The 26,887-nt window shown below is 34.9% G+C and overlaps 1 protein-coding gene across 8 annotated transcripts in view; it reads left to right on the top strand.

Moving 5' to 3' along the window:
- Positions 1–26,887, top strand: part of KDM6A (lysine demethylase 6A) — a 201,631-nt gene that overhangs the window by 129,875 nt on the left and 44,869 nt on the right. The window contains exons 9-17 of one of the 8 annotated variants that reach the window (XM_060088048.1): positions 11,754–11,847; positions 14,549–14,675; positions 19,644–19,742; positions 19,889–20,108; positions 20,670–20,804; positions 21,252–21,407; positions 21,972–22,067; positions 23,226–23,327; positions 23,989–24,384. In XM_060088048.1, coding sequence (XP_059944031.1) covers positions 11,754–11,847; positions 14,549–14,675; positions 19,644–19,742; positions 19,889–20,108; positions 20,670–20,804; positions 21,252–21,407; positions 21,972–22,067; positions 23,226–23,327; positions 23,989–24,384 — 1,425 coding nt within the window. The remainder of the gene's footprint in view (positions 1–11,753; positions 11,848–14,548; positions 14,676–19,643; positions 19,743–19,888; positions 20,109–20,669; positions 20,805–21,251; positions 21,408–21,971; positions 22,068–23,225; positions 23,328–23,988; positions 24,385–26,887) is intronic. The other 7 variants (XM_060088050.1, XM_060088051.1, XM_060088049.1 and 4 more) reach the window with 7 other exon arrangements.

Genomic DNA, 26,887 nt, shown 5'->3' with positions numbered 1-26,887 from the left:
GTTGTTATAATGCATTGTTTTTAGTTTCACTTTTTCTTAAGATTAAAATATCCCTTCCACATATCACTGTTTGAAAGGCATATTAGTAACCTCTTGATGTCATTACCATTACTTTTATGGCTGCTGTATTTAAAAAACTTTTTTAGTTTAATTTTAGAACATTTTATTTTTATGTATGGCAGATTTTGCTTAGTTATATGGTAAAGGACATAAAACATAGACATTTAGTCTAGGTAGGCAGTGGTATGGAAAATCAGGCATAAGTTGGTATGAGGCTAAATATTAGGTAATCATAGTTTACCCAAAAAACAATTTTTATAACAGCTTTTTAGAAAAGAAATACTGTTATATTTCTACATAATTTCTAAGGTCTGTTTTGTTTCAGAGCCACCATGGGGTGGTCTAAACAATTAACATCTGTTTCCTGGACACCTCCATCTGTGCGCACGCCCACCCTTCCCGCCCCCGTGCGTACTCGCACGCACACATGCGCGCACATCCACTGACTCAGAATTGATGCACACTCAGGTTTGGATACTCTACTAATCTAGGGATTTTATGCACCTTGAGAGGATGCATTTGAGAATTACATTCATGTTGTGGATCAGAGTCTTTACCTGCCAACGCTAATCCCAGCCTCCTGCCAACTGCTGATTTTTGCCAAATCAGTAAAGGCCCCAGGGTGAAAGCAGCTATAGAAATAAGCTTCCTCTCCAAAGTTCTTTCCCTGGAGTCTTAACTCCTTCTGTTTTCATTACCTCAGGAGATCTCTGTTGTCTTCAAAAGGATGAGCTCTGATTTTTTCCCAGCTTTTCTAGTTCTTAGTGAGATTTCCCTGGTCTGTCATTAGGTAAAGCAGATGTTATCTCGCCTTTCTTTTTAATGAATGTTTTTTGCTTGAGATGGAATTCTATTTGATTATTTTTATTTGACCGCTTTAAAATTTACATTCCATTGTCTTTTAGTTTTCATTGTTTCTGATGAGAAGTTGTCTGTTGGTGTTAATTTTTTTTTTAATTTCGTGAAGGTAATGTGGGTACAGAACCCTCCCCCCACTGATTCTTTCATTTAATAAATTTTAGTGCCCATTAAGCAAAACAAAAAGAACAAAATTTGTGCTAGGCAGAGTATATAATTATTAGATGACAGGAAGATGACACTGTATGCATATGAAAGGACTGAAAAAAATCTCTACTCCAGTGCTTATAACAAGGATTTTTATTTTCAGGTGAAAAATTAAGGGAAACAAAAGGCTTACCTACAAAGTGTACAATGTGATGATTTGATATATGTATGATTTCCCGCACTGAGTTAATTAACATGCCCATCACCTCACATCTCTAAAGTGGGGGCAGTGAGAACAATTAAGTTTGATTGTCTTAACAAACTTCAATTGTACAATACAGTGTTATCAACTATAGTCATCATATTATATGTTAGATCCTCAGACCTTATTCGTCTTGTAACTGGAAGTTGGTACCCTTTTACCAACCTTTCCTTATTTCTTCCACCCCACCCCCTGGCAACCCTTTCTACTGTCTTTTCTATGAGTTCAACTCCCCACCCCCACCCCTTTTTAAAAAGAATCCACATATAAGTGATATCATATAGTATGTGTCTTTCTCTGTCTGGTTTATTTCACTTAGCATAATTCCTTCCAGGTTTACGTAGGTTGTCACAAATGACAGGATTTCCTCTTTTTTTAAGGCTGAAATATCATTCCATTGTATTTATATACCACATTTTCTTGATCCATCTGGAGACAGACACTTAGGTTGTTTCCATTCTTGGCTCTTGTGAATAATCCTGCAGTGAACATAGGAGTACAGATATCTCATCAAGATAATGGTTTTGTTTCGTTTGGAAATATACCTGTACCCAGAAGTGGGATTGCTGGATCATATGGTAGTTCTGTTTAGGTTTGGGTAATTTTAATGAGATGTCATGTCAACTCACCCACACCCATTCTTAGATTATCTAAATAAAGATAATTTTGTTTCTCTGTATAATGTCATATCTCCAAGTAAGTATATTATGAATTATTGGATATTTATATCAATTATTTAATTTACCTTTCCCATTTTATTAGCTGAGACCCCCAGAACCATTTTTTTTCCTAATAGTAATAATAGTATTAACTGGCCTTCATTTCTTTTTCTTGATTTTAATGAAGTAACTTGAACAAGTCACCATCTAAATTCTAAATAACCTTTAAAGATTAAAGGTAAAGAATTTCTCCCTTTTAATTTTGTTATTATAGTGTTGCTTATTTTTGAGTAGATAATCCAAAATGAAAGTGCCTGCAAGAATACACAGTGTAGTATCCTCCTCCCTCCTTTTCCCTGGCCACCTATTCCCCTCCCGAAAGCCACCAACCACCATAACCAGTGTTTTTTATATCCTTCCAGAGAATCTCAGTGTATATATAAGCAAATCCATATATATGTTTGCACATATATTTGTTTTTCTTTATTTTATTGAAATAATAACCCATTATATATGTTCTCTCTTGATCTTGTTTAAATTGGTTTTTTTAACTTAGTATTATATTTTGGAAATCATTCCCTATCAGTACATGTAGAGCTGTATTATATCCCTTTGCAGAGATGTACTGTAGCTAATTTAACTATTCTCCCTTGAGAGATAGTTACAAATAATGTTATTATGAATAACACTGTTGATAAGAATTACTAGTTTCATTTTTAACATTGTCTTCTAACTAGCAGTAGTTTATTACTGAAACACTATAGGCTGGTATCATTTATGCATATTGTACAAATCCAAAAATTCTAAAGAAAGAAAAATAAATTCCAGCTGACATTTAAAGATGCAGTAAGTATGTCATGATTACCTAGGGTTTATTCCATGAATTCAAGATTAGTTCAGTGTGAGGAAATATGTTAACAAAACAAACAAAAATCATGGTAAGGAAAACAACATTGTGAGGAAGAAAGATTTTCTTTTTGAAAGAAATGAATAGTGTGAAAAGGAGAGAAAAACAGTAGATCTAATTAATAGGTCAAAACCTTAATATTCTGAAAAAAATTAACAAAATAGATAAACCACAAACTAACTTGATCAGGAGGATAAATGAGAGATAAAGCACAGATACATAAAGTAAGATAACCATGGAAACAGAAGAAATTAGTACAGTCATACAAGACTGATTAGCAGACCTGTATGCAAATGAATTTGAAAACTTAAAGTGGACTGTTGCCCAGGGAAATACAGATTAGAGAAATTGACCTCATTAGAGTTAGGAAAGTTATAAAAAGCCAATTTTCATAAAAAGAAACAGAAAATTAAGTAATGCCCTACAGAAAGTACCATGCCCAGATGGTTTTACAGGGGAATTCTACCAAGCCTTTAAATACCAGATAATTCTAGCACTCTATAGATTATGCCAGACCACTAGAAATGGAGAGAAACTTTCTCATTTCTTTTCCTTTTTTTGAGAGGGATAGGGGGCTTATAACAGCTTTTAATCTGACCTTGAGAGACTTATGTGTTTGATAATAATTAAAGTCCTTTCTGCACTTACTGATTCTATAGCATATTTTTACAATATAATGGAAACAAAAATCTGCTTCTAAACATTAACTACAGGCCACAGTTCTTTGGTGTTTTCTTTTTTATTTAATTGTAAAATATACCTGACATTAACTTTACCATTTTATCCATTTGTTAAGCATACAATTCAGTGGCATTAAGTACTTTTGAATTATTGTGCAACTAACCACCATCCATCTCCAGAACTTTTTCATCATCCCAAGCTGAAACTGTACCCATTAAAGAATAACTCCTCATTCCTCCCTCCCCCCAGCCCCTGGCAACCACTATTCTACTTTTTGTCTCTATGAGTTTGACTATTCTAGGTACCTGATGTAAGTGGAATGATACAGTATTTGTCTTTTTGTGTCTGGCTTATTTCTCTTAGCATAATGTCTTTAAGGTTTGTATATATTGTAGCATGTGCCAGAATTCCATTCCTTTTAAAGGCTGAATAATATTTCATTGTATGTATACACCACATTTGGTTTATCCATTCATCTGTCAGTGGACACTCGTGTGGCTTCCAACTTTTGCCTGTTGTGAATAATGCTGCTGTGAACATGGGTGTGCAAATATTTGTTTTTGTCCCAGCTTTCAATTTTTTTTGATATATACCCCCAGAAGTGGAATTACTGGGTTATGTGGTAATTCTGTTAAAATTTTTGAGGAACTGACATACTGTTTCCCCCCATTCCTTTTTGAAACAAGTGTAACATTGATGCCTAAACCTGATAAAGGCAGTACAAAAAAGAATCAATATACAAACTATTATCACTGATGAATATTGGTATAAATATAGTAAGTAAAATATTAGCAAACAATCTGTTACCTCATTAAGCAAATAATATACCGTGACCAAGTGGTATTCATTCTGGGAATACAAGGCTGATTGACTATTAGGAAATCTATTAATATCATGCATCATAATAATAGAGCTAAAGGTAAAAACAAGTCACTATCATCATAGATGCTGAAGAAGCCTTTGATAAACTCAATACCCATTCCCAATTAAAAATACTCTTGGACATAGGAATTAAGGGTTACTTTCCTATCATGATAAAATTCATGTACTTTAATTCCAAAGTCAGTATCTTATTTAAAGGGAAACACTAGAGGCATTTTCACAAAAATCAGGAGCAAGGCAAAAGATGCCCTCTGTCTTCATTACTCCTCATTATTGTACTATAGGTATTAACCAATGCAGTTAGACAAGAAAAATCAATTAGAGGCACATACAGAAATTAATAGCTTTCAGCAACAATAATTAGAGAACACACACTGTTAGAAAATATTGCCATTTATAATAACAGCAAAGTAATTAAATACTTAACAATAAACTTAAAAGAGATACTATGACTCAATAGTATAAAGATGTTCATGGGAATTTAGGTTAGTTTTTAAATGTAATACAACATCAATAAAAATTACTAATAAACTTTTTAAAGCAATTAGGTAAGTTGATTGGGAAAAACATTCTAGGATAGCCAGAATAACACTGGTGGTGATGGTAGGGATTATATGGGTTATATTAACCCTACTAGATATTAAAATATTACAATGAAACCTATATGATTAAAAGTATTGTACTGGCATTTGACTAGACAAATAGACCAGTGAAATATCATAGAAAGGCCAGGAATAGATCCAGTGTACATAGAGAAATTGAGTATATGATAAAGGTAATATCTTACATTCCTTTAGCTAAGGTAGATTTATTCATACATGGTTCTGGGACAATAAGGTAGCCATTTGGAAAAAGATAAAATTAGACCCGTAACACAAACTATTCACAGGAATAAACTACTACAGATGAATTAGGATCAAAATGTAAACATTGATATTGTACAAGTACTAGAAGAAACATTAATTCTTCTTCAACCTTGATGTAGGAAAAAAGCTTTTTAAACTATGGCTCAAAATTCAGAGGCAATAAAAAGAATGACCAATCAGTTTGAGCAACATAAAAATAATTTCTGCATGGCAAAAAAACAAAACAAAAAAACCATACATTCAAAGGACACCTATGAAACTGGGAGAAAATGTTTACAACATATAGCACAAAGGGCTAATACCCCTGATATATAACAAACTTAAAATTTGACAGACAATGGAACAAGACCCAATAGGAAACTGGGAAGAATGACATGAGCAGACACTTTCCAAAAAAGATAGAACAGCCCTTAAGCATGTGAAAAAGTGTTCAAACGCACCCAGTTAAAGAAATGCAAATTAAAGCACACTGAAATACAGTTTCTTAGCTGTCAGATTGGTGAAAAGTGTAAGTGGCTATGGTAGCGAAACAGGCACTCTCATGCATTGTGATAATGCAAACTGGTACACCCCATCTAGAACAAAATAATCTAACAAAACTACATGCAGTAATCTAGCAAAACTATATATACACTTACCTTTTGACTTAACAATCCCAAATCTAGGAATCTGCCTTGAAAATATACCTCCAGAAATATGAAAATATATAGGCACAAAGATATCTTTTGGAGCATTGTTTGTGATTGCAAAACATCGGAAACAACCTAAATGTCCATACATAGGAGAATGGTTGTACGTATAAATCATGGTACATTCAGGCAGTGGAGTGCCATGCAGCTTTAGAGAAGAATGAGGAAGACCTAGGTAAATCACTATATGGAATGATTTCCAGGATATACTGTTAAGTGGAAAAAATGTGAAGTATAAAAGTATAATATGCTACCCTTTGTGAAAGAAACTATGTATGTGCAAAGCAAGATACACGTCCCACTTGTGCACAGGTAATACTGAAAATGGATAAACCAGAAACAAGTGAGGTTGGTTACCTACCCAGGAATGGTTGTGAATGGGGTAGTAGGGAGTAGAACTTATCTTGAGTATACTTTTTATGTAGCTCTAACTCCTAGAACCTGGTTATGTTTCACATACCCACCCCAAAATTCATTGAATAATTACCAACCAGAATGTGAGTTAGCCCAAAATAGAATGTAAACAGTAACAAATGAACCTAACTGTATTACAAATGAATAACATAAGTATACTGAGGGGGAGGGATGAAAAGAACTAAGCTAAATAACTTTGGAGAATAGTATTTTGACTGTATAGTGTAAAGCTAGAGACAAAAGAACTGTAAACAAATCTTCCACTACAATTACTTTCTCACAGGGATATGAATAGAAATTCTGCGACTATTTTGTGTAAATATTAAGGGTAAACAATTAAGTAAATGTATTGTGGATAGTGAGGACCAGATTTTCAGTGTCAGAGAACTTACAAGTAAGAAAAGAAGAAAGGCTAGACTGAATTCTGTGTTATTGGATTGGAATTGGAGGGATCACTATGAACATAGGTTATTTATGGAAATAGAGAGTTGGATAGAAATAGAGACGTGTGTGTGTGTGTGTGTGTGTGTGTGTGTGTGTGTGTGTGTATATACATTAATATATTTCCTAGCTCTGTTTGCTGCAAGGGCCTAGAAGCAGTGACCCACCTTGGCAGCAGTGAACGTACTAGCACCCAGATCTTTGTTTCTAAATCCAATTCTTCAATAAAAGGAATCAGGAATTCTTGGGGAGAAGTGGGTGATTCCAGGGCTTAGGCAGGGAAACTACTAGATGAGCCCTGAATCATTTCGTGATGCCAAAAAGTAAGGAAGTACTCAAAAAATGATGGGCACGTGGAAAGATGAAGGAGCCAACTTGAGGGAAACGGGGTTTCTAATCACCAAATCTGACATGAGTTTAGAAACAATTATAATAATGGTATATAAGATATAGAATAAAATATATTCATATTGCTATAAATGAATAATTGAATAAATAAATGGGGAAAGGGGTCACTTTTTTCTTACTGTAGAATTTTAATTAATTAATGTATGAGGAATGTTGAATATCTTTCCACAAGGTGCTTACTAATTTGAAAGGGCCATTCTTCAAAATAATTAGCTAGTACTTTAAGTCAGGGGTCCCCAACCCCTATTAGGAACTGGGCCGCACAGCAGGAGGTGAGCAGCAGGGCGAGTGAGCGAAGCTTCATCTGCAGCTCCCCCATTGCTGGCATTACCGCCTGAACCCCCCCCCCCCCCGCCCCATGGCTCGCATTACTGCCTGGGAACACACCCCACCCACCCACCCCCACCCCCGGTCTGTGGAAAAATTGTCTTCCACGAAAACGGTACCTGGTGCCAAAAAGGTTGGGGACCGCTGCTTTAAGTGTCAAGGTAATGAAAGTCAGAGACTGAGTATCTGTCCCAGATTAGAGGATGGTAAAGAGACATGCTAATTTAACACAGCATGGGATTTTGAGTTAGATCCTGGACCAGAAAAAGGATATAAGTGGGACAGTTGGTGAAATTATGTAGATTTTGTATTTTATCAGTGTTAATTCTGTCAGTCTTCATTTATTTAGAAGCTTTGTTATTGTTATCTCATCCTGATATGTCCTTTATCATTATGAAATATTCCTCTTTCTCTCTTGTAATATACTCTTTGCCTTGAAGCCTTCTTAATCTGATCTGAATCTAGTCACTTCAGCTTTCTAATACTTACAGTTTACATGGTATCTTTTCCCATCCTTTTATTTCAGCCTCTTTGAATCCTTATATGAAAAAGTGCATATCTTACAAGTACTGTGGTTTTGGCTTTCTTTCACTTTTGTAAATCTGTCTGCCAGTCTCTGTTGTTTGTTTGAATATCTAGTCCATTTATATTTAATTCAGTTACTGATATGGTTACATAAAGTTGGCTGTCATTCTTGTTGTATCCTTTGTATTTTGTGGTTTTACTCTGGCTGCTTTCAAGGTTCTTCTCTTTACATTTGGTTCTTAAGTATGCGACTATGATGTAGTTAGGTATTGGTTTTTCCTTTATATTTATACTACTTGTGGTTTTTTTAGTCTTTTGGATATGGGATTTTGATGTCATCACTTCTGGAAAGTTCTCAGCCATTATATTGTCAATATTTTTTCTGCCCCATTTCTCTCTTCTCCTTCTTGGATTCCAATTAAGTCTTTAATCTGCTATTCAGTCCTTCCAGTAACTTTTTTTAAAAATTTCAAATTAGTATTTTTCAGTTCTAGAATTTCCTTGTGTTTCTCTTTTAATTTCTCTTTACGTGCTCTGATTTTTGGTCCATTCATTCCTTATGATTATGTTTTCCTTTTCATCTGTGAACATTGTTAAAATAGCTGCTTTAAAATTATTTGCAATTTCAACATCTGAGTCATTTCATGGCTGGTTTTCATTAATTTCCTATTCTTTTCAACATGAGTAAAAATTTCCTGATTCTTACAAGTCTGGTAATTTTATTCTGGGTATCATGAATAATACGTTGTGGAGAGTGATTTTGTTATATTTTTCTGAAGATGATATTTTTGTTTTATTAGCCGGTTAACTTTGCTCAAGTCACACACGAAACTTTGTCATCCCTGTGGTTGGCAACAGCTAAATCTCTTTCTTTAGTTCTTTTAGGCTGCTGAACATCTGTTGTGTTTATGCATAGTTCAGTGGTCAACCAGGGATTTGAGCAGTTTAACTGCAGAATTTGTTCTTTCTCTCCCTCTCCTTTCTGGGATTTCTTCTCCCCGCACTTGCAGCTCTTGTGGTAGCTACAAAGTCTGTCCTCTGATTCTTCAAGCTAGTAAGATTGCTGATTTCTGTTTGAGTTCTAGCCAACCAGACACCAGTTGGGGCCTGCCTTCAGGTGAAAATCCTAGAAAAATGGGGTTACTAAACCAGTGCCGTTCCCTTCCTCTAAGTATTAGCTTCTCTGTTTTTGCCTGATTTTGGTTTCTTTTCAGTACTTTCTGATAGTTAACTTTTATATTTTATCCAGAATTTAAAGCTGTCTGAAGTGTTACTTCAGCATTACCAGAGACAAAAGTTTATACTAACTTTATACTAAACACCTTTACAGATAAACTCATGTTGCTTTTATATACTATTTATAGTTGCTACTTAATGTTCTGCTGTAAGCATCCATCATATTTTATATTTCCACTCACCTAGTGACATAGACCTAGGTTGTCCATCTCCTTGGTACTACACATAGTACCATTTACAACATTACCTCTGGGAAGGTTCCTTTGGTATATATATCCCAAGAGTGAGATTGTTAGATTGGAGCATATTTGCATACCTAATTTCATGAGTAAATTCTCTTCAGGCAAGGCATGAGCATTTTCCTTTACTCACATCCCCACAATACTAAGAACTACCCAACTTTATGTTTGCCAATCTGATGGGTAGAAGGCAGTATATCATTTAAACTTGCATTTTCTGATTTCTAGAGGTGTACACTTCTTCACATGTTTTTCACCTTTTATGTGTTGGTTTTTATGTCCATTGCCTATTTTTCTGCTTATGTGTTTCAAGTCAGATCCTTACTCTTCCTCCTTATTTGTGCCATTTTGGCCAAGTTGAATAAATTCTTTCACATCTCAAAGAAATACTCTTCTTCATTTTCTTCTCTTAGTTTTATACTTTTACATTTCATATTTAGGTCTTTAATGTGGATGCCAGTTTTTTGTATATAATAGGAGGTAGAAATCAAACTTCATGTTTCTCAATACGATGCAACCAGCTTTTCAAGTATGTTGGTTTTTTTATTATTATTGTTACTAGTGTTTGGAAGTATGTTTTAGCATTTGTTGAGGTAATTCCACAAAGGGCTCTTTCTAAAATATAAATTTGATCATATTGCTTGAACTCATTTCAGTGGTACCCCATTGTCTTAGGATACAGTCTATAGTCTTTTCACATGGTTTAGGAAGGTCTTTGTGAAGTTGTCTGCTTGTCTCTGCATTTTCTGCCCAGTGTGCTAGTACTCTCAATTTACCACATGCTCTTTCTTCCTCTGGGAAATATCGTACTGTTACTGTACACAGTACAGTATGTTTTTTTTTTAACAGTACAGTATGTTTTATTTGTTTTTATATCTGTATTCTTGACTACACTGTAGTCCCAGCAGTTCCTGTTATGTAGTAGGTGTTCAACAAATATTTATCATTTGAAGGAATTGAGTTGAATAACTTCATCCTTATCCTTCATTAATTGTCTAATTTACTTTTTCAGACCAGATTAATGTTTAAAGGGAACTCATTTACTTGATGAATAAAAGTTTATGTAATAACTACTGTTAATCTCAATGGACAGTTCTTTCAAATCTTCCTCATGTTGACATACTGCATTCATAGAGCTCCTTATTTGTTTCCATAGCTCTTTTTAAATCTCATTTGATCCTTAGAACAACTCTAGATAGAAAGATCAGGCACTACATCTGTTTTGTGGATGTTGAATCATAGTTCAAGTGATTTGCCTGAGGCTCACACAGCTAGTTTCGTGTTTCTACCTATGTTTTGGGGGAGAAAGATTTGTTTGCTCAGGCAGCTGTGTACTGTCAGTGATATGAATGAAAGCCACTTCATTGTTCTGCCAAGTATTTTTTAAAGATAGTATTTATGAGGTTTTCTTTTGTTGGCTTTTCGCCTTTTTGGGGGTGGTGGTGGGGAGGTTTTGTCTTAAGTTTTAGGACTGTAGCAATAATGGCTTTCAGTCATATTAGTACTTCTGGGATGAGAACTGTGGGTAAATGGTTTCATTTAGAGTTTTGTCCAAGGAACCTTAAATATTGCAAACATTATTAGGCTATAATTATGGGAGGTTTGTTGTCTTAAATCATATATGTATTCTAAAATTTTTCATAGGATATTTTATATACCAGTATCTATATCTTTTAAACTTAGGTTTTAACTATTTTTGCACTTAGTTTTTTTAAAGCACTTTTGACATGTGCTCTATTGTTCCTGTTAAGTTGCTTTGGAACTTTGTATTTCTAGGTAGACAGATGATGCACTTGGAAGTAGAATACTTTTCTGGTTTCATTAGTGTTATTAAGTAAAATTGAAATCATTTATGTTATTAAATAGGTTGAGATTTTTTTTAAACTATATTGAGATTTGGCAAATTCTTAAAGGTCATGTTTTAATGATACTTTTTTATATTGAATGTTTTACTGGCGTTAGATACTCTGAAACATGGCCTATTAACCCCAACTGTCTAGAGTTAGAGAAACATTCAGTAAGGCACTTTTCTCTTTCAGTTGATTTTTTAAAATACGCTAAAATATCAGTACCATATAAAACTTAACATATGAGCTAGTTCTTTAAAGATGTTAATTTTCTTTTCTTTAAATCTGTTTTTCCTGCTCTTTAGAGGAAGTATCATTCTGCAAAGGAAGCTTATGAACAACTTTTGCAGACAGAAAACCTTTCTGCACAAGTAAAAGCAACTGTCTTACAACAGTTGGGTATGTAATAATATACATTTAGTGTGTTATAAGTATATCTCTTTATGTTTTTTACATGTCACAGATGGTAAATACGTGGCTCATGTACCCTATTTCTTTTCTTTCCTTTTCCCCAGAGTTGATAGAATTAATCTGAACCCATCATGTTTCCACCTTCTGCCGAGCATTGTCTATCTCACAGTCAATCTCATTACAGTTCTTTAGTGCAACTTGTCCTTTTAAATTCTCAAAATTATACTCTGGTACTTAACCCATGGGTGAGGGGGACTGAATACTTTCTTTGTGCCAGATATGCTTAGTACTCAATGAAGTTAAGTGATTTACCTAAAGTCTCTTAGTGGTTGGTGAGCTTGCTTTCATAGCTCTGTTGATAATATTAACTAAAGCATTTTATGTAAGAATTGTGGAACATCTAACACTATATATAGTTTCTCTACACATGCAGTTCTGTTGTAATGTTGAAGATGAAGGAATGTAGTCGTCTGGATATAATGTGTCACTATCACCAAGAAGATAATGATGGAATTCTCCAACATTTAATTTTGTTGCTTGGTTATTGAGTCATGTTTCTTGCCTGCATTTGGTATTTCGGGGGTTTATTTGGTGCGCGCTCCCCCCCCCCCAGCTTTTTAAAATTTGTTTTTGGTCTGGGCAAATAATTGACTCTTAAGTTTCAGCCACCGTTGTAGTAATATGAATGTTTTCATGATGTGACTATTTTTAGTGTAATTTTAAAATTATTTAAGCTTAGACTTTATCACTTATCTTCATGATATGAATGCATATTATGTGATCAGTTATACAAAATAAACACATTGCTTTCATATAAAAGTTTTATTTTTAGCTTTGTTTTTAATTTAATCTCTGGTTAGAATTTTCCTTGAGTTATCCATACTTTTAAAAATTATAGTAAAGTTTTGTTTTTAATGATTACATGTAGTGTTTGAGTAATGTGAATTTGTATCTTTAAATTAAAACAAGTTTATTAGTACAGCAAAAAAGCTTTTGTGTTAGTTCTTAAGTAAAAAGAACAAAGTGGTGTCTTCAGACAGCTTACTCATTCAGCTAATATTTGAATACAAGCTGTTTTTTAATTAGCTGCAGTGAGGAATGTGTCAATAGCAAAAATGCATATATACCTTTTAAATTTAAGAAATGGATTGAAATCGTTTGAATTACCTGTCTTCTTTGGCAGGGTGTATAGGTAAACTTTTCATGGTTTTGAAAAGGAAGGTACTTCCCCTAATTGAGTCTAATTTATGCCTGCACATCAATCCTTCCTACTTTGTCACTGTTGCTTAAGCAACTCATTTTAGAGCCTGCTACTGTGGGTCCTGTTCTTACTAGTAATAGTAGGAGAGGTAAGGGAAGAACAGATGAATAGATGTGTGATTGACTTATATTTCTGTAAAACATGGTAACTCAATCCTTTTAAAATGTCTTTTGGAGCACAGCAACTATAATAAATGCCAGAAAATAAGGGTCCTTATTTGTTTTATGTACTGTGGACTATACACAAAGAACAGCTGGTTTTATGCACTTGAATTGATCCACAACTGAAATATGATTCCCTGGCAAATTAAATCACGTTATTCCTGTGTGCCTTGAAGGTATAGAATACACTAGTCCATGATCCAGTCTTTTGATTACTTCCATAGCCAGCTTGCTTGCTTGTTTGTCTATTTATCATAACAATTGTATTTAAGGTATACAAGATGATGTTTTGATACACCTGTACATAGTGAAATGATTACTACAGTCAAGCTAGTCAACATATGCATCTCCTCACATAGTTACCATTTGTTTTTGTGTGGTGGGAGCACCTGAGATCTACTCTCTTATTAGCAAGTTTCCAGTATATATTACAATATTAATAACTGCAGTTGTAATGCTGTATGTTCTCTAGACTTACTTATCCTACATAACTTCAACTGTGTAACCTTGACCAACATCTCCCCATTTCCCCAACTTTACTGCTCCTGGTACTACCATTCAACTCTCTGCTTCTGTGTATTCGACTTTTTAAGATTCCACATATGAGATTATGCACTATCTAAATTTATTTATTAAACATTTGTGTTACCCATTTTGTACCGTTTTTATTTGCACCATTTGAATGGACTTTTCTTACAGCCTTGGGGTTTTAAAAAGTTGTCAAATGCTTTATAGTTTTTATTTTATAAGGTGTGAAAATATGTAGCCAGTGCCAATAAGGTGGGATTGTATGTGTGTGTTTTACTCTGAACTATCATTGATTATATAGCTTATAATTACTCCTTGGAAATAAACATTGGGTTAATAGACTCTCTTGGAGATTCTTAAATGCACATAAATTTTTACACAGAACAATGAATAAGATTTAACATCTTTATATTCTTTGTTTTATACCTTGTAATCTTTTCAAATACAAAAATCAGAGAATAAAAGAACTGTAGTTTGCAATCTACTAAGTGATAAGTCAGTGCTTAAAATTGTTTTAATTTCTCTGGAATGGAAGTTCTTCATAGCTTTGACTGTACTTTAAAAACAGACTTTCTTAGGCCAGAATTGACAGTTGTAAATTTTGGGAGTGTGTATGCCAAGCTAAATGAATAAATTTACTGTAAAGAGTATTTTTACTTGTTTGTTTTCTGCTTGGTATTCTTTAAAATAGAAGAATAATTAACTCATTTAGGTAAATATTTTTAATCACTTACTATAGGTTGGATGCATCATACTGTGGATCTCCTGGGAGATAAAGCCACCAAGGAAAGCTATGCTATTCAGTATCTCCAAAAGTCCTTGGAAGCAGATCCTAATTCTGGCCAGTCCTGGTATTTCCTCGGAAGGTAAGACTGATTTGTCAGACACTTAGGCTTTGCTTTTGTTTATTCCAGCTAAGAGTTTTGAATTATGATCTAAAATATTAGTTTACTAATAACTTGATCAGTGTATTTTCTCTTTTAAGTATTCTATAACAGATTTCTAGAAGTTAAAAAATGAAAGCTTCTGAATGTGGTGGTTTTCTTACAGCAGCATCTGGTCTATTAGGACGTTTCTTATTTTGCTTATTGAATTTTCATTTGACTTAAATTATTGCTGGTTTTTAAAAAGTCATAGCAGATAGTAATTTTTCATTCAACTATTTATGCCTTTCCTTTTGATTTCTAGTGTTTTCTTTATATGTCTGTTTAATAGAACAGAGAATTTTTCATTCTACCTGGTGACTACCAGTAGTCAGTCAGTAGAACTTTGCTAGTTATCATTTTGATTAGTGTTATATACCGTAGAATGGACATTAATAGTAGATCTCACTCAAATCACAGTCGAAAGTAGATACATTATTATTGGATTTGTTGGAAAGGAGAAGTGACATGTAGTGAAAATAGTTTTTTGCAAGCCTATAAACTTCTCTTGTACTTTGAATGTCTGAATTTTGCTTACTGATTATCTGAAACATACCTCGTGTATTAATCTGATAGAATATATTTTTGGACCGTTATCAGATTGTTTTTTGGTTCCTAATTGGTTTTAGCTTTTGCAGTATGGTGGAAAGATCATTCGACTACGAGCTGAGATACATGGATTCAAGTCTTGGCTAGGCTACTATTTGTGGAATTACGGATGGTACAGTTAAACCTTCTGAGGCTTCAGTTTTCTATTGATAAGAGAATTAGATTGGTGGTTCTCAATGCCGGGGGGGGGCATTTTGCCCCATAGAGGACATTTCATAATGTCTGTAGAGACATTTTGGTTATCACAACTATGGGGAGTGCCACTGGCATCTAGTGGGACAGCTCTCTACAGTAAAAGATTACCTGGCCCAAAATGTCAATGGTGCTGAGGTTGAGAAGCCCTGGGTTACATTATCTGTTAGGTACCTTCCCATTCTAAAGGTTTTAATTTTATGAATTCTTCGGAAATTATCCTATTTTGTTTTCATTTTAAGCTTTTTTCCTCTATTTTCTATAGTATTTTACTTGAAGTGAGTTTGCCATATAGTCACGTTAAATTTTAGTATTTTGTATGGTTTCATTTTTTTCTTTAAATATAGCAAAGTATATTTGTATGAGAGGGAATAATATTAAGATGTTTCCTTCTTGAAAAAAATTTGATTATTCATTAATAATATACAATAAGAGTTGAGTGGAAAAGTTGCTGTTTTTAGTAGGGGTTTTCTGATTCCTTCCCAAGCTTGTAAAATCATGTAAATTGGGTTGCTTATTAATAAAGCTTGAGAGTCCAAACATTGTCTCTTTCACTAAAGATCTTTGGGAGCAGAAACTGGATCTTACCATCTTTGTATCTGTCTGCCTAGCAAAGTGGCTATTCAGTAAATGGAATAAATGAACTAACTGAACACCATTTGCATTTGGAGCTAGCTCTGTCAGTATACTATACTATTAGTTTTATACTATTATTACTAATAATACTATTAAGTATTGTGCAGTGATAGGCTTCATACAGTGACCAGAAAGGAGGTCTAGTACTGGGAAGTAGGGCCTTGCCTAGTCATTGCCTCTAGTGTTAAAGTTTATATATGAAAATTTCTTTTAATATAGATTAAAAGGAATGTGTACTAGAAAGTATTTTCCTTTTGACCTAAGATAAAGATCAGTAGTTTAATACAGTGCAATAGTGTGGATGTCTTTTTAATATAATTTTTTCTTAATTCTAGGCATGGAAAATTAATATATAACGAAACATCAAAAATTACTTTTTTTTTTTTTTTCCTGGCCGCGTCGCTTGCGGGATCTCAGTTCCCTGACCAGGGATTGAACCCCGGCCCTGGCAGTGAAAGTGCTGAGTCCTAACCACTGGACCGCCAGGGAATTCCCAAAAATTACTATCTTAGTAATGCTGTAATTTTCAGCTCAGTGATCACTGTTCCATAGGAGGTCCCCATCCCCCGTCCCCCCCCGCCCCGCATTAACTGGTTTTACATTTTAAATCATTGAGATGCTTTTATTTGAATCTTTCTGGGTAAAATTTTCCAACTATAGTTTACTGACTTCTCAATTAAAGGATACTTACTACAATTTAACTTATTTTGGGGTTCAAGATTATCATGTTGGTGTTCATTATTTTTTATCTGTAATATAATTTGAGGACTGTTTAGACTTTTTTTTCTTTGACGTTTACTTTTCTTACCCTCTCTTGCTGACTTTTAATGTGTTGCTTCAAATCTGTTTTGTTGTGAGAAAATTTTTATAAATAAGTTGTATTTTAGAAGTTATTAAAGTTCTGAAGGAAGATCTCAAGTGTCAGTAAGCAACTTTGGGATTTGATGACCCTAATATTTCTGAGGCATTTTATTACTTACCTCTGCATTCAGGTCTGTGTTGAAGATTGAATTTGTCATTTGGCATGTGTATATCATAACAAAAGTGTAATGTGGTAATGCTGTTAAACTGGTACTAATCATTGACTCTGTTATCCCAGAACTATAGAATGTTAGAGCTGGGAAGGACCAGGAGGTCACCTAGTTCACCCTGTAAACCTTGTCATTTTGCAGATGTTTTAGAAAGTGAGCTCAGAGGAGTAAAATGTTTTGTCCAAGGTCACAGTCAAGCAGGTAACTAATATCAGAGCAGGGACTAGATCCTAGGTTCAACACCCAGTGCTTTCTCAATTACACAGCTCTGTCTCAGGGGAACCTAGTTAAGTTTTATTAGAGGAAAAGTGGTTGGCAGTTGGATTGGGACATCTGTATTTGGGCACATTGGTTTCCTACTTTCATTTTGTAGGAATCAAGTATGAAAACATTGGTTTGGGGAATTACTGCTTATTCCTCCCAGCGGTTAGGCAAATTTGTCTATAAATCTGAGATTGGCTTTGATTTAATAACAACAAACAGAGCATGTTTGCTACTATCTGTTAAGCATTCCCTTTCTTTGTGGTGTCTGTCCCTGTTTGGCATTGTTAATGACCTCTTGTCCTGAATTCCCTTCTCATAAAACAGTTTGCAGATGCTCTCTGACACTGCCTTCTCTGTCTCAGTCACTCACCTTTCTTAATATTGCCCCAACCAGAATATTAGTGATTGCTTAGGCTTAGTTTTACCTCTCCTTTGTTGGTATCCTATGTTCTTATACCCTCTCTTTCATATGGATGAATTCCAAATCTAGATTTCTACACTTCAAGGTATTAAACACCAGGACCACATCTCCCATTCTTTACCTAACATTTCCCATTTTAGTGTCCACACCTCATGTCAAAATCAGCATGTTTCAAATCTCATTCATCATTTTCTTCCCTGAACCAGCTCCTTCTGCTTTATTTTTGCCAATGATATCACCATTTTTTTCCTCTATTTAATCAGGCTTAAAAACTAAATTATAACCCCACCCCCATGAATAACTAATCATTCTGTCACAAAGTCTTTATCTGTTTTTTTGGTTTATTGTTTCTCCTGTCTTTCTCTTTGTTGTTACTTGCATTACTTTCATCCTAATTTTGGCGTATTCCAAACCAGTGAATATAACTCCCTTCTTTTTTACCGTCCATAACTTATTTTCCTTTCAGTTTATCCCTACTTGTCGTTAGCAGATTAATATTCCTATAAAGTACTTTCATCGTGCCATTCCCTTTGTTAGAAGAACAAACTTCAGGGTATTCTTGGGTTGGATTTAAAATCCTCTACTGTTTGTATCTGTGCTATCTTATATTAAGTTTTGCTCATATTGTTCAAGCAGCATTTCAAAATGCCTTTTCTCACCTTCTCTGCCAGAATCAGTGGTTCCCACACTTTTGGAGTACTTGATGTTTAAATTTTTTTTTTGCTGTTTACTCAGTCAATAGTATTTCAGAATAAGTCAATTACAATACAAATATTAGTTTAATGGAAAATTTATATATGTATGTGTATGTTGTTTTTCCATTTCGTTTGCTTGGCCAAATTGCCATATACTGGCTGGTAATTGGGTATCACTGATGTAAACAGTATGCATCTACACATATTCAGTTCCTTTATTTACTCTTACCCTTCCCTTTCTTGTCTTTCCTAAACCCCCGGTAGTGTGTCTACCCTAAATTCTCAGACCAGTTATTGTCTGTGCTAGCCATTTGATATGGCATCATGACAATTATAATGTGTCTTCAATCCTCAACTAAATTGTAAGCTCCTTGAAGACGAACTGGATTTTGTTTTTTCTTTTTTCCTTAGTGCCAAACACTAAAGATAATTTCTGTATTTATAATTTCAGCTGCTGTTCTGTGTATCCATCAGGTACATCTACATTAAGAAAATGGCAGGTCCTTGAAATTTTAATCATACCTTGCTACCCTTACTAGTCATTAAATTCTGTACTTAATCCTATTTTATACTATTTTTGATAGTTAGCTTGATAGTATTTCTTATGTTTGTATTTTGTATGAATTAAAGAATTTTTGCCCTCATTATTTAAGAAAGGAGAATTGAAATCTGATTCAGCAAGTCTTACCAACATAGAGTGTTTTTCTTGGTTTTTAACTCTATGTTCTTACTGTGTAGAAAACCAGAGATCAAGCTGTATAAGTAGAGTAGTGGGTGTGTGTGTGTGCGTAACTCAGTATTATAATATTGAAGTGATATGGCCTTTAATTATTTTAATAGGTGCTAAAGCATGCTGTATTGATAAACACTGTCAGATAGACTATAATATAGTTTATTGAAAGGTTAATTATAATGTACATTATTATTGTCATGTATGTACACACATTCACATAAATATGTCAGCTTATTAGGTTTTTATTTGCTTTGACATATAGTCCATCCATTCAGCAAATTAATTAATCAGTATTAATCATATTTTCTTGATTTTTCCCTCCCCTCTCAGGTGCTATTCAAGTATTGGGAAAGTTCAGGATGCCTTTATATCTTACAGGCAGTCTATTGATAAATCAGAAGCAAGTGCAGATACATGGTGTTCAATAGGGTAAGACTTTGTATAAAAATAATGGTATTATAATTGATACACAAAGATGGTTGCATCACATATAGTATACTTCATGGCTTATATCATGCTATGAAGCTAAGCAGTTCTTCTTAGTCAACTTATTTTTTCTTAATATCTCTTTCCAGCGTGCTATATCAGCAGCAAAATCAGCCTATGGATGCTTTACAGGCCTATATTTGTGCTGTACAATTGGACCATGGCCATGCTGCAGCCTGGATGGACCTAGGCACACTCTACGAATCCTGCAACCAGCCTCAGGATGCCATTAAATGCTACTTAAATGCAACCAGAAGCAAAAGTTGTAGTAATACCTCTGCACTTGCAGCACGAATTAAGTATTTACAGGTAAAATGTTTAAATGGCAGTTTTTTAAAGGCACATATTTCCCCATGACACTCAGGCAGGAGGAGGGTGGCTGGGAAGTTTGTCTAGCTGTGTTTTGATGTCTATAATTTGTTTCCATATTTTGTAAACATACCATAGCTTGTAATATTATTTTACTTTTCATTTTAAGTAAGATATGCAGTATTTTGAAAGATGCTCTTTTGCACATTTACTCTGTTGATGCATATTAATTTACATAATTTTTTTCTATGTACTGTCTACATTTTTAAGTTGTCATAGCATTTTAGAGAAAAGGACACAAACACTGTCTTTCACTCTTGCTTGGAGTTTCATGAGAAGACAGCTATAAGAACTCTGAAAACAGAGCTCAGCTTTGTTTTAATTCTCACAAAGGTTTATATTCCGGTTTCCCTCATTATACTTAGTATCTTTCTGAAACCCCAAATTAAGAATCTATTTTCTTTTAAAAACAATTAGTTATAGCATTTAGGAAGATTTAGTGGACTTGCTCTTACTCAATTAGGCTTGTGTTAAATTTGCTTTTTACATAATTTTTCCTAGGCTCAGTTGTGTAACCTTCCACAAGGTAGTCTACAGAATAAAACTAAATTACTTCCTAGTATTGAGGAGGCGTGGAGCCTACCAATCCCCGCAGAGCTTACCTCCAGGCAGGGTGCCATGAACACAGCACAGCAGGTGAGAAGTTGGGTTATGTTCTGCAGGTGCCCAGCTTTAAGGGTTCTTTTCAATCTGTAGTGGTCAAGCGTATTTTACTAAGCACAGGAGGCTTTCATTAATGAAAAGCCTCTTGATTTAATTGTGAAGGGAATCTAGATCAAATTAAAACTCCCTCTGATATGGGAAGAAATTTTGGGGTGCCAGTTTAGACCCTTTGTGCATTTTCATGATTTTGAAGGAGGTTTCTTAAAGTAATGCTGCAGTGGTTTATTTTTTAAAGCAAGTTTTTCAAAGGAAGGTACACATTCCTCCATTGATGATTCATTTGATTTTGATTTTCAATAATTGCCATCAGCGATGTCCACATAGCTTTGAAAAGTATGCAGCTTGTAAAGTTTTAAAATTTGAAGGAATGAATTAAGAATATATAGAACCCTATTTTTGTCTTCCTTCTGTGATTCTTAGGCATGTAAACCTCATCATCCAAATACTGAACCTGTATTAGGCCTCAGTCAAACACCAATTTCACAGCAATCCTTGCCACTACACATGATTCCTTCTAGTCAAGTAGATGACCTGTCCAGTCCTGCCAAGAGGAAAAGAACATCTAGTCCAACAAAGGTATATATTTTAGAGAAATAGAAAAATCCCAGTCAAAAAAGAAACTCCTAACTGCCCTGAACTTGTGCAGTTTGAACATCTCCTGTCCTTTACTTTAAATCTGTGGACATCAAAGAGTGAAAGGTTTGAGTTTTTCTATCCCAAATTCTTAGCATCATATTAAATATAGAAAGTAGGGATAAATTTGCATTCATCAAATCATTTTATTCATCTCCCTGCTGTTAAGATCTCAACACACTTTTCATCATCACCTTCTACTGACATTGAAATAAACTTAATGTTGGACCTAGTGGACAGTGTGGTATTTAGGTTAGCCATTTGGGCCATAGTTTAGGGGTGGGCCTTTTTGGGTGGCTTATTAAAGAATCAATATTTTCTTAATTTATGATTTTCCAAATTTATTATGCATGTAAAAGTATTTTTAAAAGAACTAAATGTCATAACATCTTTCTTATATATAAATATTCCAATTCAAAGTCATTTGGCCTCCATTAGTCATTATTGTTAACTCTATGGATTTAACCAAATATTCTTTAATTTTTTTTTTTTATCAATTTTCCTCAGAATACTTCTGATAATTGGAGTAGTGGCCATGCAGTGTCACATCCTCCAGTACAGCAACAAGGTCATTCATGGTGTTTGACACCACAGAAATTACAGGTATGTAAGATATGCTTTTGACAGATTGTTTTTCCTATTAAAGAAGAGTAGAGGTACTAAGTTTTAAGTTTTTTAACTATTAATTCTTAAAGTTTAATGGCAGTAAGCTCAATAAATAGGCGCATAAGTAAAATGAACCCACATTTACCAGAGTAATAGAGATAATTCATTCTCTCCCCCCCTCTCCCCCCCCCCCCCCCCCCGCCAAATATATTCTCATGGTTCAGACTGCCTCAGTATGAGGTTAGGGTATATAAAGTAAATTCTCCATCTAATTCCTGCCCCTACCCACTCAGTTCCCCCTCCTAATAGACAGCCAGTGTTATTAGTTTCTTATCTGTCTTTCCAGAGATATATCATGCATGTACAAGCAAATATGCATCCTTTCTCTCATATATTACTATTTTTCTCCGTTTTTTATACAAATGATAGAATGCTATATATACTGTTAATAATATATTTTACAGACCTTTCCATGTCAGTGTATTAAGGGCTTCCTTATTCTTTTATGACTACATCATGTTTCTTTATGTAGGTTTCATACTTATTTAGGCAGATCACTAGTTTTGGACAGTCAGGTTGTCTTCAGACTTTTCCTATTCCAAACAGTGCTTCTTAGAGTGTACTTGTCACAATGCATTTTTTTTTTTTTTTTTTTTTTTTTTTTTTTTTGCGGTATGCGGGCCTCTCACTGTTGTGGCCTCCCCCGTTGCGGAGCACAGGCTCCGGACGCGCAGGCTCAGCGGCCATGGCTCACGGGCCCAGCCGCTCCGCGGCATATGGGATCCTCCCAGACCGGGGCACGAACCCGTATCCCCTGCATCGGCAGGCGGACTCTCAACCACTTGCGCCACCAGGGAGGCCCACAATGCATTTTTAAGCTCAAAGAACTTTCTGTGTAAATCCTGAAAATTACTGATGAGTAGAATTTCATGCACACTTATCTCAAAGATCACATTACAGTCAACCTTCTGAGGTTTCTCAAACTTCTTAAAGGACTTCATCTTGGGGTTGATTGTCATTGGTCAGAAATCAGTATCTTTGACTAGACAGCATTCTGAGTTTTATCTACTCATTTCAAGGGAAAGGGTTGCTTAGAATAGTGAGCTTGTTTCTTAGATGTGTCTTTGACTGTATTCTCCTTTCTTCTTCTTCTAGCACTTGGAACAGCTCCGTGCAAATAGAAATAATTTAAATCCAGCACAGAAACTGATGCTGGAACAGCTGGAAAGTCAGTTTGTCTTAATGCAGCAGCATCAAGTGTGTATAGCATTTTTCCCCCTAAAATTTTTTACCATTTCGAATATTTCTATTGACTGGAACATCATTTTAGAGTATGTTCATGCCCACTTCTACTTTCCACCGGTATTTGGTGGAATTGAATAATCTGTGCTTCTTAAAATACTGATAATGGACAGATTTTTAGGAAAAAACAGCAATAAATTTGATTTTGAACATGACTTAGTATTTTATTATTTATTTACATGTTATTCTGCATGAGTTTTATTTATATTATTTAATACTTAACAAGCTACATCCTAAACTTAGGTGGGGTTCTTTCAAGCTTGTTTAACTCAGAGAATCTGGCATATAAATGTGATAGAATGGAATTTTGAGATCCCCTATTTTGTCATGGGGGAAAGACCTGTAAATTTGATTTCCTTTCCATAATTTTCAGCTGGTTTCTTTTGTCATTACTAAAGGGATATTTCTTTAAAAATTAAGTAGGTTATTGCTTTTCCGAGGAAGCTAATCTAAATGTGAAGAAACAATTTCTTGTTTTGAAAAGGTATTTTTTAACCTAGAGAAATTAAATGTTAGGGTAAAATCAGAGATTACCTAGTTATATATTCTTCATATTCTGATTCTGTCCCCTATGGACCACACAGGCAGCATTTATTTTTCATTTGTTTTTTGACAGATGAGACAGACAGGAGTTGCACAGGTACGATCTGCTGGGATTCCTAATGGGCCAACAGCTGACTCATCACTGCCTACAAACTCAGTCTCTGGCCAGCAGCCACAGCTTGCTCTGACCAGAGTGCCTAGCGTCTCTCAGCCTGGAGTCCGCCCTGCCTGCCCTGGGCAGCCTTTGGCCAATGGACCCTTTTCTGCAGGCCATGTTCCCTGTAGCACATCAAGAACGCTAGGAAGTACAGACACTATTTTGATAGGCAATAATCACATAACAGGAAGTGGAAGTAATGGAAACGTGCCTTACCTGCAGCGAAACGCACTCACTCTACCTCATAACCGCACAAACCTGACCAGCAGCGCAGAGGAGCCGTGGAAAAACCAACTATCTAACTCCACTCAGGTAATAAGAAGGACTGACTGCCTTGTTGGCTTCTCACATAATAGTTGTCTTCATTTGATTTTATGCGTTTTGAGAGAAGAAGAAATAAAAGTTTGAGGAACTGTTTTTGTAAGCATTTATAGTACTACAATGTTATTACTACATTGTGACTCGGTATCCATGTATGTGAGTATATTTTCTTTTCCATATAAGATTTACACAGATAATGTTAGAAATTTCTAAAAAAAAAAAAAGATCATAGAACTCCCCCAAAACCCACTGTTAATTTACAGTGGCATCTTAAGCAATTTATGGTGATGTTTCTTAGTTCATTTCTGCACATAGTACCTTCTTAAGATCAGGTGCTTTGCTAAGTGGTAAGTATTCACTCTGGTGGGAGAAAAAGCTTTTACTTCTGAATATTTATCCTCATAGTCTCCCTCTATTTTGGATTGTTTCCATGGAGCGGGTGCTCCAAAGCAGAACTGAAGGGTCAAAGAGCATTTTAAAAAAAATGTTGTGAATACGTATTGCCAAATTACTTATACTTTTACTAGCTCTAAGGAAATATTTGACTTATTGCTGGCTAGCTTTATATTATTGATAAAACTGAGATAAGTTCTTTTTCTAAGACTTTTAAAATGTTAATTCATGTAGGTAAACAGACAGTAAATAAGCATTACATATAGAATATTAGGTAATGTTACAATTAGTTCTCTGGAAAAATATACTAGAAACCGCAGCTGGAGAGTACTAGAGACTGGTGGTAGAGGAGGAGTTGCAGTTATAAATAGGAATATCAGGGAAGATTTCACTGGAAGGGGATATTTGAATAAAGACCTGAGTTACAGAAGTGAGCCTTGAAGATACTTGTGATAAGAGTGTTCCACGTCTAGGGAGCAGAAAGGAGCAATAGGCGCTAAGGCCAGGAGTGTGTTTTGCATATTCAGAGACAATCAAGGTGGCAAGCATGGCTGAGCAGGGTGAGAAGAGAGGTAAATGTGGTCCAGCTGGAAACAGGCTGGCTAAATCATGTTCAGCCTTGTAGGCAATTGTAAAGATTTTGGATTTTATTCTGAGTTAAATGGGAAACTATAGGGAGGTTTGAATGGAGGAGTGAGGTGATCCGCCTGGATGCTCTCTGGTACTCTGTGGATAGACTAAAGGAGGCAAAAGGAGAAATGATATGACCCACTTGGTGATTACTTCTGTAATCCATGTAAGAGGTGGTGGCGGCTCGACCCAGAGTGGCAGCAATAGAAGTGGTCAACTTTTGGGTACATTTGGGTGGTAGAACCAACAGGATTAGCTGAGAAAGAGGGAGACTAAGTTAGCCTGATCAACTAGGAAAGATGGACAAGACTGGATGAAATCACCAAGGGGTGAGAATAGATTGGGAAAAGAAGAGAACTCAAAACTGAGCCTTGGGGCATTCCAGTATAATAGGTCAGGAAATTGAAGAACTAGCAACGAAAACTAGAAGAGGAGTGACCTGTGAGGGTAGTAGTAGATCTAGGAGAATGTGAGTGATGGATGCCCTTGAAGCCAAGTGAATAAGTCTTTCCAGGAGGAGGGTATGATGAAAGTGTAAATCAAATAATGGTTATAGGTTGAGAAAGTAAGGTGAGGAAATTAACACAGGAGAAATAGGAGAGAATTGTTTGGGTTGGTGAGAGAATGGGATTTTGGAGGTTCAGTGTCTTTAAACATTAAAGGATTGTTAAAAGGATAACATGAGATTTTTGTTAGAATGCCTATAATGCTAAGGTATAATTGGTAGTTAATAAATGAGAACCTTTGTTATGATTGTAACTTATAATTCTATTATTCTTCTTTATTACATCTAATTCTCTGACTTGCTTATTAGTTGCTGAGATTTTCAGTAAATACGCCCTTAACCCTACTTTGGAAATTTGCTGTCTTTTAAAAACAATTCTAGAGAAAGAACCCTCAGTTTACAGGCCATGAAGCCTCTGTACATGACTATATACTAAGTGGCAGAGCCCCAGCCTTTGCTTTGCAGGCTCCTCAAGGTCAGTGTCCATAGGAGCTTTATAATTTAGGTAATACAGCTGGGAAAGTTGTCTAAGAAACTCTGTTGAACTGATTCTAAGTCAGAGGTTTCCCAAATGAGGATGCTGCATGACTGCTAAAGCTGGGGAGCCTCTATCTCTGGTATTAATATAATTAGAGGCTTTTTCAATACTGTCTTATGCAAACCTTTTCAAATATTTTTCTCAAGTTGTAATGAAAACTAAACCATTGATAGACCTGTTTGGTATATCTACTTTTTAGTTTGTGACGATGGAAGGAAATACAGATTGGTAGTAATTTACATTACAGTTTCAAAGAGTTCATTCACAGGTTCCACTTAAGATATGAAAGTAAAATTATATAAATTGTTTGTGATTGTTCAGCAAGTCCTCTTTAAAGAATTTATAGCTTAAAATACCTTGATTTGCATTTAAAGGCAGTGTAATAAAATGGTTACTTTTCTATTTGTCTGCATATTATAATCATTGTA

Source organism: Mesoplodon densirostris, chromosome X (genome assembly GCF_025265405.1).
Source record: "Mesoplodon densirostris isolate mMesDen1 chromosome X, mMesDen1 primary haplotype, whole genome shotgun sequence".
Lineage (NCBI taxonomy): Eukaryota > Metazoa > Chordata > Mammalia > Artiodactyla > Ziphiidae > Mesoplodon > Mesoplodon densirostris.
Note: the sequence above shows the minus strand (reverse complement) of the source record. Positions and strands in the feature narration are given on the sequence as shown.